The following is a 15258-nucleotide window of genomic DNA, read 5'->3' on the forward strand; positions in this document are numbered from 1 at the left end:
ATTTAACTCGCGGTAACAAGAAAGCCGTGGACCCGAAAATTTTCAGATTAACATAAGTTACGTAGAAATGTTCAGTGATTACAACAAACTTTGTTGCAATTTTTTTTATGGAGCGGTTGCGAAGATATCGATCTCTAAAGTGAGGTTCCTTGACTTTTTGCACAAATAGTAGTCATGTTTCTTTTGCCATATTCTATATTTTACATTTATATATAATATTTTATTCCTGCCAATTATATTTTACTTCTGCCTTTAATTTTCTCTTTCGCAAACGATCAAAACATTATTTCCGGTCACGATATTTCACTTTTTAGCTATTATCTCCTTCTACCTTGACATTTTGTTTCTGAGTATGACTATTTCCGTCAAAAACATTTTGCACTCGCAGATATTAATTATTCCGCCCGAGATGTTATTTTCCCTCAAAATATTTTCTTTCTCAACATTTTTTCTGGCAATAATTTGTGCCTGAAAATGATATGTTGCTTTTTTCCACGATGTTCTTATTTCCAAATGACAACAATGCCAACATTTTATTTTTATCAGAGATATTTTGCACTAGCAATATATCTATATATATATTAAAAGTTAATTACCAATTAATTAATATCATGTATTTGTTTAGATAATTTCTACTTTATAATTTGAATGGCGTACATAATTAACACGGACATATTTCGAGGTAAATATAACGGTTAAATGAAGTTCGGTAGTTAAACATCAATATACAACGCTTAATTTAACAAATTAACCATGTAAAGTTACATTCAACAAACAACAAGCTATTAATTGATAAATAATTTATAAACTTCATCAAATTTTTTTCATAACCTAAAGGAAAAATTTTTTCCATCGTGTTTTTGACATGGACGATGTAAAAGACAGTCCCCGGAGTCGTTGGGGGTCCAATCGTCGGGCAATTAGGCAACCAAATCGGGCGAGAGCAACTCAATTACACACGTAGTTGGCACCATTGGCGTGCGGCTTGGTTATCGTGGGGTGTTTTTTTTTTCTTTCTCAACCCATCAATTGACAGCTAATTGAGTGAGTAGTAAATGAAAAATTATCCCCGTTTCTTTTCTACAATTTATTCCATAAATATTTTTCCCCCTTCATCGAACGAGGAAATGAAAAACGTTCGTTTTCGTTTATTTACTTCTTTTCTCCGAATCAGTTATGAGTTACGACCGTTGGACATGCGATGAGAATATCGAAAATTTATAAATTAAAAATGTATAAATTTACAAATTTATACGTGGTGTTTAATAATTACTCCAGTTGCGATGACATATTAAATTCGACATTCCGCGTTGCGGTAAAATGGAGGGGGCGATAAAGCGGCCTTGTTTAGGACATCAGTGGCGTACCACTCAATGGCGAACCTCGTCAAAGCTTTGAATATGGAAATTTCGGACAATAGCCGGACTCAGTTTAATAATCTAGCGGGTGGTGAATAGTTTATTAGGTCGAAGCTCTTCGGAATTCTCGGATAAAGTGTGAATAATCAAGGAAGTTGATTAAATTATATTTATAAATAGAATTAATAAAAAAAAAAACAATTATTCTGGAAACTTTGACGAAGTTACAACTTGCACAAACAGGCTATTAATGCAATGAAAACAACGAAGGGGGCACACTACCCTAAACAATATGTAAATTCCTACCGGATTCAAACACTGATAGGTCCGCGGGTTGTTTTGGGAAGATTAACATTTACTTTCCAAATAATAAACAAGTTAAACTCTCTCCAACTTAATCATTAAATACCGCGCAGTATTCTTTATTTACTTTATTTGATTTTCATACTATTCTAATTTGATTCCGTGTTTGCAAACCATAAACGGGCAAAACTTTGCCGGTCTCCCGGTTATGGTTCCCCAATTGAAATTTACAACCGTTGATGCAATCTACGTACGTATTCAGTGTGGGGGTGGTTGGGTTTTTGGGGGTGCCCTTTGACTGGTGCTCGCCAGACGTGCGCCACTGCTCTTATCGGGATGAAGAGAGGCATACGCGCCGAGACCCTTTCCATGGAAATTCCGTTGGAAAATCGCCAATTACACCGGCACGTTTCGGCTCGAATACAATTAGACGGTGTTTAGTCCCCTTTCCAGATGTAAAATGGGCAGAAACGTCGTACGTTTTTGAATCTACCATTAAGATTGTCTTCGAAGATAAAACGGTTACTTTAATTAAATTTAATTTTTGTTTGTTGAATTTTAATTCAACTTTAAAGTTCAAATTTTAACTTTTTAGGTTATTGTATGGGGTGGAAAGGGATGTGAATTAAAATTTTTACCTTAATTTAACTTTTTTTTGCTGATCTTAATCTTCTATATGCATGAATGCCAAAAAAAAAACGCTACTTTGAGATTGACGTTTGTTGAAAGTTAGGGTCAATAAAAAAAATTTTTTCTCCATAACGGTTAGGATTTAAGAAATGAAACTTTGTGAAGTTAAAAAGGAAGGTTTGAGGTTAGGTTGTACCAAATTATAAACTTGTAGAGTTACCATTTAATTGTATATAATTTTTTTTTAAATCACCTATCTCATTTGACATTTGTTAAAAGTGAGGTTAATTAAAAAAATGGTTTTCTCATGATGGTTAGGAATTAAGAAATGAAACTTTGTGAGGTTGTAAAGGAAGGTTTGAGGTTCATTTGTACCAAATTACACGTTTCCAGAGTGAACAGCTGATTTTATATAAATTTTTAAAAATCATCTAATTCATTTGACATTTATCAAAAGTTAGGTTAATGAAAAAAATTATTTTCTCCATAATGGTTAGGAATGAAAAAATAAAACTTTGTGAAGTTAAAAAGTAAGGTTTGAGGTTCATTTGTAACACATTACAAGTTTCCAGTATGAACAGTTGATTTTATATAAATTTTTACAAATCACCTGTTTAATTTGGCATTTCTCAAAAGTAAGGTTAACGAAAAAAATTATTTTCTCCATAATGGTTAGGAATTAAGAAATGAAACTTTGTGAGGTTGTAAATGAAGGTTTGAGGTTCATTTGTACCAAATTACAAGTTTCCAGAGTGAACAATATATTTTATATAAATTTTTAAAAATCATCTAATTCATTTGACGTTTATCAAAAGTGAGGTTAACGAAAAAAATTATTTTCTCCATAATGGCTAGGAATTAAGAAATGAAACTTTGTGAGGTTGTAAATGAAGGTTTGAGGTTCATTTGTACCAAATTACAAGTTTCCAGAGTGAACAGTTGATTTTATATAAATTTTTAAAAATCATCTAATTCATTTGACGTTTATCAAAAGTGAGGTTAACGAAAAAATTGTTTTCTCCATAATGGTTAGGAATTAATAAATGAAACTTTCTGAGGTTAAAAAAGTAAGGTTTGAGGTTCATTTGTAACACATTACAAGTTTCCAGAATGAACAGTTGATTTTATATAAATTTTTACAAATCACCTGTTTAATTTGGCATTTCTCAAAAGTAAGGTTAACGAAAAAAATTATTTTCTCCATAATGGTTAGGAATTAAGAAATGAAACTTTGTGAGGTTGTAAATGAAGGTTTGAGGTGCATTTGTACCAAATTACAAGATTCAGAGTGAACAGTTGATTTTATATAAATTTTTAAAAATCATCTAATTCATTTGACGTTTATCAAAAGTGAGGTTAACGAAAAAATTGTTTTCTCCATAATGGTTAGGAATTAATAAATGAAACTTTCTGAGGTTAAAACAGTAAGGTTTGAGGTTCATTTGTAACACATTACAAGTTTCCAGAATGAACAGTTGATTTTATATAAATTTTTACAAATCACCTGTTTAATTTGGCATTTCTCAAAAGTAAGGTTAACGAAAAAAATTATTTTCTCCATAATGGTTAGGAATTAAGAAATGAAACTTTGTCAGGTTGTAAATGAAGGTTTGAGGTTCATTTGTACCAAATTACAAGTTTCCAGAGTGAACAGTTGATTTTATATAAATTTTTAAAAATCATCTAATTCATTTGACGTTTATTAAAAGTGAGGTTAACGAAGAAATTGTTTTCTCGATAATGGTTAGGAATTAATAAATGAAACTTTCTGAGGTTAAAAAAGTAAGGTTTGAGGTTCATTTGTAACACATTACAAGTTTCCAGAATGAACAGTTGATTTTATATAAATTTTTACAAATCACCTGTTTAATTTGGCATTTCTCAAAAGTAAGGTTAACGAAAAAAATTATTTTCTCCATAATGGTTAGGAATTAAGAAATGAAACTTTGTGAGGTTGTAAATGAAGGTTTGAGGTGCATTTGTACCAAATTACAAGATTCAGAATGAACAGTTGATTTTATATAAATTTTTAAAAATCATCTAATTCATTTGACGTTTATCAAAAGTGAGGTTAACGAAAAAATTGTTTTCTCCATAATGGTTAGGAATTAATAAATGAAACTTTCTGAGGTTAAAAAAGTAAGGTTTGAGGTTCATTTGTAACACATTACAAGTTTCCAGAATAAACAGTTGATTTTATATAAATTTTTACAAATCACCTGTTTAATTTGGCATTTCTCAAAAGTAAGGTTAACGAAAAAAATTATTTTCTCCATAATGGTTAAGAATCAAGAAATGAAACTTTGTAAGGTTATAAAGGAAGGTTGAGGTTCATTTGTACCAAATTACAAGTTTCCAGAATTTCCATTTCATACAAAATTTTAAAGATAACCTATTTGATTTGACGTTTCTTAAAAGTGAGAATAATGAAAAAAATTATTTTCTCCAATAAAAAATAAATTTGTTTTCGAAAACAAAATTGTTTCGCTGGACGTGATTGTGCTTTAAAATATTAACTATAAAACTTTTATTTTATTAATTTAATTAAATTGGTTTCATGGAATTTTTCAATACGATAACAGCCGGATTGTTACAATCGAGGTATTTGAAGTTTTAATTGAAATTTCCGATCCATTTTTTAAATCTGTTTACTTACCGGCGACGACCAACGTAGCATTTCTACTTCGAACCTTCCCGAGAGAATTGTTCGCCTCACACCAATACACCCCGGCGTCGCTGTCTTTTCTACTTTGAACCACCTTGAGGAAAAACAGATTTCCAGCAGGTAACAGCACCCGATGGGATCTTGCATCCTGCGGGGCTGTCCTCACAATATTCCCATCTTTGTACCACGTTATAGTCGGTTCTGGTTCACCATTTGCGTGACAATTCAAAGTAGCCGGTTCGTGTCTGGCCACTGTTGTATCTACCGGGTGTTCAGTAATCCTTGGTGGTTGTTGTCCATGTTGGTGGTATCCTAGAACAATTGGAAAAGTTAAAAATCCTTCGAGATTACAATCCCTTTTCTGTTATTTTCGTTTTTGTTATTTTCTTTTAGTTATTTTCTTTGTGTTATTTTCGTTTTTGTTATTTTGGTTGTGTTGTTGTTGTCCCTTTCTTCTCAACCTGCCTTTCAAGGCGGTCGCTTTCCGCGTTTGTGTCGCGGAAAACTAATTTCGAGTTCTTGCGAAGTGACGCGGCACGAACTTTAACCTCGGGATTATAAGGGAACGGTGGGATTCGCAACGCTTAAAGTGGAATTGCAACGAGACGTTCTGACTTCTTTTCTTTGCGTTTTTTTTTCCTTTCCTTAAAAAGGGGTTGAAAAATTTTGGTGGATGCGCCGACGAATCTGGTTAACGACTTTAAGCTTTTTCGTTCTTCAAGAGATTTTTTTTTTAAGTTTTTATGAAATAATTGGAGTGCCAATTAAATTTGAAAGAAATTTAATTGACTAGTAGAAAATTTCTATAATCATCGACAGCCAACTTTGACATCAAAATAATTGTTATCTTTAAGCTCCAATTTAAAGTATAAATGACATACATTTCTGTCAAAAGGGTACAGTATTTTACAAAAGTTTATAATCAAAATTAATCGATTTTCGTAAATAAACTTTAATTATGTATGAAATTGTTCAAATTTAATTGATTTGATGATTTATTACAGGATACGCGTTTTATTTTCGGTCTGACATGCAGATTTTAAAGTGAAGATATTGGATTGGAAAAACCTAAAATCTGGTATAATGGGCTTCCTGCCGAAACTATAAGGGCTCAGCTACAACATTTTGTCAGAAATGAGTGTTGGGAAAGGTTTCTATAGAAAGTGTGTGTGAAAGTTCTTGACCCTGAAATAAGGTTATAATTCCTCCAAACTTGAGACATCGGGCTTTATAAGAATCACCATAGCATCTATTAAAATGTTATGCACTTGGTTTACTTTTCAATATCTCAAATGAACCTAACGCAATAACATTTTGCGTTTAGGACCTATGCGAGGCGGTGGAACTGATATCATAGCTACTAAATGCAACATCTCATTGAATTCAACTTTGTATTAAAAATACATCAGCTCTAGCGCCTCGCCCGCAAGCGACTTCGGTGAGGTGAGGCTGAACGATTTTTTATATAAGTGTAGTGTATTTTATATAGTTTCCAAGACAGTAAGTGAACGATATCTTATACGTGACTTGTATAAGTAATCATTTGTCCTTACTTCGTCAAGGTCACTTGCGGCCGAGGTGCTAGAGCTGATACATTTTGAGCTAGATAGATATCAGCTCCAGCGCCTCGCCCGCAAGCGACCTCGGCGAGGCAAGGATGAACGATTTTTTATACAAGTGTAGTGTATTTTATATAGTTTCCAAGACAGTAAGTGAACTCATGAACATTAAGTGAATATTTTATACTCAAAATGTATCAGCTTTAGCCCACTTAGCCCTTTTAATTTTTTTTTTCTAAAGTTATTTTAACCCTTTATGTTCCAAGAAGTCAAAAATTTTGAAACTTTGTGACAGAATTAAAACGCTATCAAAATACACTCAGTAAAGGCCTTTGGAATCAATTTTAGCAAAATATGCAATCCCCCCATTCCAGAGGGATAATGGTACTTGAGAGTACCGTCAAGCATTAAAATATATTTTCAGTATACAAAAACTATTGTTGCTAATATAAAAATAATACATTTTTTATTACGTTAGAAAATAATTAACACTTGCTTTATCTAAATCACATTATGACATTCAGAAAAACAGTTCTTTCTTTCATTACAACATAAATAAACATTGCACGCAGTACATTTTGAGTGGGGTCTAGCTTTGGCAGAACAATTTTCACAACTTCCTCTTTCTTTTGAACTTGCGCTACGACATTTTCGTGGACGCAGAAAATTTTAATATTTATTTATCAGACCTGTATTTACAGAACGACGAAAATCTGATAGAATATTGAGAAAAAACATATTGAGCAAAAACTAACATTTTCGCATAATCTAAGTGTCAAAAAAGATGCTAATTTAAAAATTCGTGGAAGCCGTATTTATTGAAATTAAGGAATGAGGCTTATTCTAAATTAAAGCTCAAAGCTTCCTCTTTAAAATGATGTATAATAATTGTTGGGTTGGATTGGAAAAATATTGAGAAAAAAAATGTTGAAACAAAACTTACATTTTCGAATAACCTAAGTGTCAAAAAAGATGCTAATTTAAAAATTCCTGGAAGCCGTATTTATTAAAATTAAGGAATGAAACTTATTTTAAATTAAAGCTCAAAGCTTTCTCTTTAAAATGATGTATAATAATTGTTGGGTTGGATTGGAAAAATATTGAGAAAAAAAAGTTGAAATAAAACTTACATTTTCGTATAACCTAAGAGTGTTAAAAAAGGTGCTAATTTAAAAATTCCTTGAAGCCGTATTTATTGAAATTAAGGAATGAAACTTATTTTAAATTAAAGCTCAAAGCTTTCTCTTTAAAATGATGTATAATAATTGTTGGGTTGGATTGGAAAAATATTGAGAAAAAAAATGTTGAAACAAAACTTACATTTTCGAATAACCTAAGTGTCAAAAAAGATGCTAATTTAAAAATTCCTGGATGCCGTATTTATTAAAATTAAGGAATGAAACTTATTTTAAATTAAAGCTCAAAGCTTTCTCTTTAAAATGATGTATAATAATTGATGGGTTGGATTGGAAAAATATTGAGAAAAAAAATGTTGAAACAAAACTTACATTTTCGAATAACCTAAGTGTCAAAAAAGATGCTAATTTAAAAATTCCTGGAAGCCGTATTTATTAAAATTAAGGAATGAAACTTTTTTTAAATTAAAGCTCAAAGCTTTCTCTTTAAAATGATGTATAATAATTGTTGGGTTGGATTGGAAAAATATTGAGAAAAAAAAGTTGAAATAAAACTTACATTTTCGTATAACCTAAGAGTGTCAAAAAAGGTGCTAATTTAAAAATTCCTTGAAGCCGTATTTATTGAAGTTAAGGAATGAAACTTATTTTAAATTAAAGCTCAAAGCTTTCTCTTTAAAATGATGTATAATAATTGTTGGGTTGGATTGGAAAAATATAGAGAAAAAAAAGTTGAAATAAAACTTACATTTTCGTATAACCTAAGAGTGTCAAAAAAGGTGCTAATTTAAAAATTCCTGGAAGCCGTATTTATTGAAGTTAAGGAATGAGGCTTATTCTAAATTAAAGCTCAAAGCTTTCTCTTTAAAATGATGTATAATAATTGTTGGGTTGGATTGGAAAAATATAGAGAAAAAAAAGTTGAAATAAAACTTACATTTTCGTATAACCTAAGAGTGTCAAAAAAGATGCTAATTTAAAAATTCCTTGAAGCCGTATTTATTGAAATTAAGGAATGAAACTTATTTTAAATTAAAGCTCAAAGCTTTCTCTTTAAAATGATGTATAATAATTGTTGGGTTGGATTGGAAAAATATTGAGAAAAAAAATGTTGAAACAAAACTTACATTTTCGAATAACCTAAGTGTCAAAAAAGATGCTAATTTAAAAATTCCTGGATGCCGTATTTATTAAAATTAAGGAATGAAACTTATTTTAAATTAAAGCTCAAAGCTTTCTCTTTAAAATGATGTATAATAATTGTTGGGTTGGATTGGAAAAATATAGAGAAAAAAAAGTTGAAATAAAACTTACATTTTCGTATAACCTAAGAGTGTCAAAAAAGATGCTAATTTAAAAATTCGTGGAAGCCGTATTTATTGAAGTTAAGGAATGAGGCTTATTCTAAATTAAAGCTCAAAGCTTTCTCTTTAAAATGATGTATAATAATTGTTGGGTTGGATTGGAAAAATATAGAGAAAAAAAAGTTGAAATAAAACTTACATTTTCGTATAACCTAAGAGTGTCAAAAAAGATGCTAATTTAAAAATTCCTGGAAGCCGTATTTATTGAAGTTAAGGAATGAGGCTTATTCTAAATTAAAGCTCAAAGCTTTCTCTTTAAAATGATGTATAATAATTGTTGGGTTGGATTGGAAAAATATTGAGAAAAAAAAGTTGAAATAAAACTTACATTTTCGTATAACCTAAGAGTGTTAAAAAAGGTGCTAATTTAAAAATTCCTTGAAGCCGTATTTATTGAAATTAAGGAATGAAACTTATTTTAAATTAAAGCTCAAAGCTTTCTCTTTAAAATGATGTATAATAATTGTTGGGTTGGATTGGAAAAATATTGAGAAAAAAAATGTTGAAACAAAACTTACATTTTCGAATAACCTAAGTGTCAAAAAAGATGCTAATTTAAAAATTCCTGGATGCCGTATTTATTAAAATTAAGGAATGAAACTTATTTTAAATTAAAGCTCAAAGCTTTCTCTTTAAAATGATGTATAATAATTGATGGGTTGGATTGGAAAAATATTGAGAAAAAAAATGTTGAAACAAAACTTACATTTTCGAATAACCTAAGTGTCAAAAAAGATGCTAATTTAAAAATTCCTGGAAGCCGTATTTATTAAAATTAAGGAATGAAACTTATTTTAAATTAAAGCTCAAAGCTTTCTCTTTAAAATGATGTATAATAATTGTTGGGTTGGATTGGAAAAATATTAAGAAAAAAAATGTTGAAACAACACTTACATTTAAAAGAGTCAAAAAAGATGCTAATTTAAAAATTCTTGGAAGCCATGTTTATTGAAATTACTAATAACCATTTATGAAAGAGATACCTTTTTGAACAACAAAATCCAACAAGACCACCTTTCACTAAACTTCTAACCTCACATCTGAACGAATAAGTTTAAATATACCTAAAAACCCTACAGTGCGGATTGTGTCATTTTTTATACAGATTCTTTCTTGTATAGTAGAAAGTAGCGACAGCTCTAAATGCGCTGAATAGATGACTACAGCTTAAAATGAGTGTTTAAAACTACCGGTACTTTAAAGTACCGTCGGGACACAAAGGGTTAATCACACTTTAATCATCTTTAAGCTCAAATTTAAAGTATAAATCATTCCTTCACTCTTAAAAATAAAACGATTTAAAAACAAAATCATCTCTAACCTTGACATAATCACCCATTGTATAATTTTTATCATAACACAATAACACCTCCGCTTCTCTCTTCACTCACCTTCATTTTATTAATTGAACAATGAAATTACATTGGAGAATTGATCGCAAATTTAATTCAAAATCAAGCTATAAAATTTTCTTAATCACAAGTGCTTTGTTACTAAAATTACTTCTTTTAATCCTGCTATATTCATATTTAGCAATACATTCTAAACACCACTGTGATTATTTAGAAGATTTTCCGAACCTTACGAGCATTTTCGACGTAAGACGACCTAAATCGCAATCAATCTTTTTCTTGGTAACCCCTTGTAAGAATGTTTTTACCAAAAGAGACGCTTGTGCGGTTGAAGCCGCGTCACGAACGAACAAAAATACAGAAGTCTTTGTCTTGTACACCCATCCAATTAGAAGCGGAAAGAAAGATTTGTATCTAAACGCCGTCTTATCATATAAGAACGTCAACTTTATTTACCTCGATGTTAAGAAGTATATAAAAGGAACCCCTTTGGAGAAACTATTTCATACGAGAAAACTAAACAGGGATTTCGTGAAAGAACTCCTCGCTCTTTTAACTTTATACAGATATGGAGGGATTTATCTTGATTTGGACGTCCTTATTTTGCGAGATTTGAAGCGGATTTATGGAAATTTCATTGGGTACGATGGCGAAACCTTAAACACCTCATTTATGGGGTTTAAAAACGATACCGTTGCGGAAAATTACATCTTTAGAATAATCGATCAAATCAATTTAAGATATAACGGGGAGAATAGTGTTTCACCCTTTATTACTGAGTAAGAAAATTTAAAAAATTAAAAAAAATTGTCTCAAATAATACTTTTTTTAGATTAATCGAAGAACTTTGCGACACAAAAAATTTAACCATAATCTCAAAACGACAATGTGTTCGATACAAAGTTTTCCCAAAAGAATTTTTTTACCCAATATCATCGATTGACTCGAAAATACTTTATAACAAAAACCCAAATGAAAACGTTTTTAAAATAATAAAAAACAGTTTAACTCTTAACACATTCTCTAAGAACCATTTAAACGTTGAGATGCCAACCGTTTCTTCGTACCCCTACGTTAACATAGCTAAAAAATACTGCCCGAAAGTTATAAATACTTTAAATTATATTTGAAATGAAATAAATAAAATTTTTAATTTCCTAACCAAACAATTAAATTTGATTCGAAGGAATCGAAACTGAAAAGGATTAATTAGGAAAACCTGGTAGCTCCCAAAAGCATTGTTTTCGAGCTTTTGTGTATAGTCACCTTTAAGACGACCGGATCCGGGATTCATTAGAAAGGTGAGGTTATTAAATTTGAAATAATGGAGGCGAGGGTGGAAACGGGTTTTAGAAAAGAGAGGAAAACCCCGTTCGATTCGAAGTAGGAAAAAGAATTGTATTCGGGCGCGTATTTCTCTCCATCGACAATTATGGCCCTGTCTGGTCTGGCGGATGACAAATGTATCCCGGGATATTGGCAGAACTGAGGCGGAAGGGCGAATGGAGAAATAAACACCGAGGAAGGAGAGGCTGTATTTTTGCTCTCTCTTGATATTAAAGCGTGACCGGGGGCGGGTGCGGATCCTGACGGAAAAGGGGGAGAAATAGGAAGGTTCCTTGCGGATTGTTTTTATTGGAACGAGATGAAAGGGGGATGAAAGAGAACTGGCGGGACCTCGATGACCGGAGTTTTAATCAAAAGTAACTTTAAAAGCGATACGTTATTCACTTTCCCCGTTGCTGTTAAATTAATAAAATATTCGATACTCTTGGTTTCGTCCAATCAACTAAATAATTTTATCATTGATACTGCTAAAATTGATACTTTGTGATATATTTTTGTTTTCTATTTTTTTAAACTTTTTTTATAACAATAAAAGTAATTGAATATACTTAAGCAGTAATCAATCTATAAAATTAAAAAGATAAAAGGTTGGTCAAAGACTGACTCTTATGGTGGTCAATTATTATCAACAAATGGAAAATCTATATGGAAAATTTAGCAAATATGAATCAGGTTAACTTTTTTCAGTACCAATATGACAACGAAATAATAGTGAAGAAAAGGCTCTCGATGCAAGAAGTAGGGGTTTATCTTATGAAAAAACAGGCAAGATGTTTAATGTACTAAAGTCAACTATTATTTATAAAGAAAAACACCAATGCAGAGGAAAATGAGCCCACCAGCATTTTTAAATTCTGATGAAGAAAAACTACTGGTTGAATGGTTATTTCATTCAGCAGATAGCGGTTTTCCTGTTACAAAAACTTAGTTGGAAAACACAAAATTTGGGTGAAAAGTTAAGTCAACAACATTTTGCTCAAAAATGAGTCAAAAAATATAAACATTTTTTTGTGAACAAAATCGTATGGAAAAACAATGTTATATTAAGAATCGGTCAAACATTTACGGTTTTAAGGTCAAAGACTAGATATTATTGGTCAAATAATGTAACCAAAGTGGTCAAACACTAAATGCGAAATACTGTTTTAATTTTAAAAAAATATTACTTTATGATGTTATATTTTATATATAGGGTAAGCAACTTTAAATGAATAAGATGTGTATTTGATCATATTTTGTTCATTTTATGTAAAGGTAGAGGGATGTGGCAATCACCACAATTATAAATTAAATCATAGTAATAAGTTCTTTTTTAACAAAAATTGTAAATCCATAGAGATACAAAAAGTGTTGTTTATTGTTATTATTATAAAATAAAAAGTCAAGTCACGTTGTAACGCAAATTGGTTTTACTCTCTTTTTTAAATTATCCCACAAATTGGTGACCCCGAACAAGAACTAACCCGACATCGAAATAGAAGTAACCCAACGTTAAGTTATAAGAACCAATAAGAACCCGACGTTTTGGAGAAAGAAGTGAAAGATTTGACGTAAATTAGAATTGTCTTCGTCGTTTTCTTCATCCAATTCTCCCCAACCTCGCACCAGTGACCGAGCCTGCTATTTTTCCACAACCACAACGACTTGGTGATACCTACCAAGTAAATTCACTTCTCTCGTTAAATCTTTCCCAAAATTAACTTCATCACCTAATTTTTTATCTCCAATTAAACACACAACGCAACATCGAATCATTACAAACACTCACTTGCCGTTTTGTCGTCCAAGACGTTTAGACCCCATAAAATTTTCTATCGCTAAAAAAGAATTTGAACACATAGTATCACTTGGAATCTGTCGGCCATCTTCTTCACAAGTTTCTTCCCCATTGCACATGGTGCCTAAAAAAGATTCGAATGATTGGCGGCCATATGGCGACTATCGTCAATTGAACCTTGCCACAATACCTGATCGCTATCCATTATCTCATATCCATGACTTCAATCTGCATCTTCATGGTTGTACAATATTTTCTAAAGTCGATCTTGTACGTGCATACCATCAGGTACCTGTGGCTGAAGAAGATATTCCCAAAACAGCGATTTCAACACCATTTGGCTTATTCGAATTTTTGAGAATGCCGTTTGGCCTCAAAAATTCCGCCCAAACTTTCTGGTCTAGATTTCATTTTTGTCTATTTGGATGATATCCTTGTCGCAAGTAAAAACGAAGAAGACCATTTACTTCACTTATCAATACTCTTTGAGAGGTTAAGCGCTTACGGTATCAATATCCAACCATCAAAATGTCTTTTTGGAGTTTCCTCTTTAGATTTCCTTGCGCATGAAATCTCTTCAGAAGGAATCCGCCCTTCTCAATTGAAAGTAAAATCTATTAATGATTTTCCAAAACCTACAAATTTAAAGGAACTTCAAAGATTTTTAGAGATGATAAACTACTTTCACAGGTTCGTACCAAATTTTTCAGAGATATTACGACCTCTTTATAATTTGGCAACTTCCCTTCGTTCCAAAACACAACTTATACTTTGGTCTCAAGAAAATTCCAATTCTTTTGTTTCGGCCAAAAGTGCTTTAGCAAATTCGATCGCTTTAGCTCATCCTTGCCCTGGTGCTGCTTTACATTTAACCACAGACGCTTCCGACACTGCTATGGGAGCCGTTCTTTCGCAAGCAGTTGATAATTTTACAGCACCACTTGCTTTTTATTCAAAAAATCTCACTTCTACTCAATCGAAATATTGGTAATAAAAACAACGTTTTTCAATTCAAGACTGAATGTTTCGTTACTCCTTTTCTTTTTATTGCCATTATCATTTCCTGTTGTGGGAGGGAATATATGTGGCAACCACCACAATTATAAATTAAATCATAAATGAATTCATCAAAATATAAATCATAGTAATAAGTTCTTTTTTAACAAAAATTGTAAATCCATAAAGATACAAAAAGTGTTGTTTATTATTATTATTATAAAATAAAAAGTCAAGTCACGTTGTAACGCAAATTGGTTTTACTCTCTTTTTTAAATTATCCCACAAGGGATCTACAAGAAAAATAATATGACTAGGTCAAACACTGACATTAAAAAATCCTTAACAGGTCAAACACTGGTGCGTTTACCCTATCAGTTGTAGCGCCTCGCCCACAAGCGACCTCGGCAAAATGAGGATAAACGATTTCTGATTCAAAAGGAACGATATCATCTTATATCGCTGAGGTCGCTTGCGGAGCGAGGCATTGGAGTTGATATCATAGCTCCTAAATGCAAAATCTCATTGAGTTCAAATTTGTATTTATAATGTATCAGTTGTAGCTCCTCGCCCGCAAGCGACCTCGGCGATGTGAGAATAAACGATATCTCATTCAAGTGTTGAGTACTTAATTTACTTTTCAAGATAGTAACTGAACGATATCATCTAATATCGCCTGAATCAATTTGTTATCATAGTGTTTTAACTAAAAAATTTGAAAAGTGATTCTTTTTGAGTAAGAATATGGAACGAATCGCGTAATAGCCTAAC

At 31.4% G+C, this 15258-nt stretch overlaps 2 protein-coding genes and 1 long non-coding RNA gene across 4 annotated transcripts in view; 1 reads left to right on the forward strand and 2 right to left on the reverse strand.

The window, feature by feature from the left end:
- The window catches only part of LOC111426130 (roundabout homolog 1-like), an 89659-nt gene that overhangs the window by 28309 nt on the left and 46092 nt on the right, over positions 1–15258 (reverse strand). The window contains exon 2 of one of the 2 annotated variants that reach the window (XM_023060505.2): positions 4948–5268. The exons of the other annotated variant lie outside the window; for it this stretch is intronic. Within the exon in view, the coding sequence (XP_022916273.1) occupies positions 4948–5268 (321 nt within the window). The remainder of the gene's footprint in view (positions 1–4947; positions 5269–15258) is intronic. 2 annotated transcript variants of the gene reach the window in all.
- Positions 9140–13086, forward strand: LOC111426133 (lactosylceramide 4-alpha-galactosyltransferase-like). Its single transcript, XM_023060510.2, has 2 exons — positions 9140–11146; positions 11200–13086. The coding sequence occupies exons 1-2, from the start codon at positions 10428–10430 to the stop codon at positions 11495–11497; spliced, it is 1017 nt and encodes a 338-aa protein (XP_022916278.1). The 5' UTR covers positions 9140–10427; the 3' UTR covers positions 11498–13086.
- LOC139429861 (uncharacterized) lies at positions 13382–13905 on the reverse strand. Its single transcript, XR_011640445.1, has 3 exons — positions 13669–13905; positions 13483–13615; positions 13382–13423 (listed from the first exon to the last, which is right to left on the reverse strand). It is a non-coding gene; the product is annotated as an uncharacterized lncRNA (long non-coding RNA).

This window comes from Onthophagus taurus, chromosome 5 (assembly GCF_036711975.1).
Source record: "Onthophagus taurus isolate NC chromosome 5, IU_Otau_3.0, whole genome shotgun sequence".
Lineage (NCBI taxonomy): Eukaryota > Metazoa > Arthropoda > Insecta > Coleoptera > Scarabaeidae > Onthophagus > Onthophagus taurus.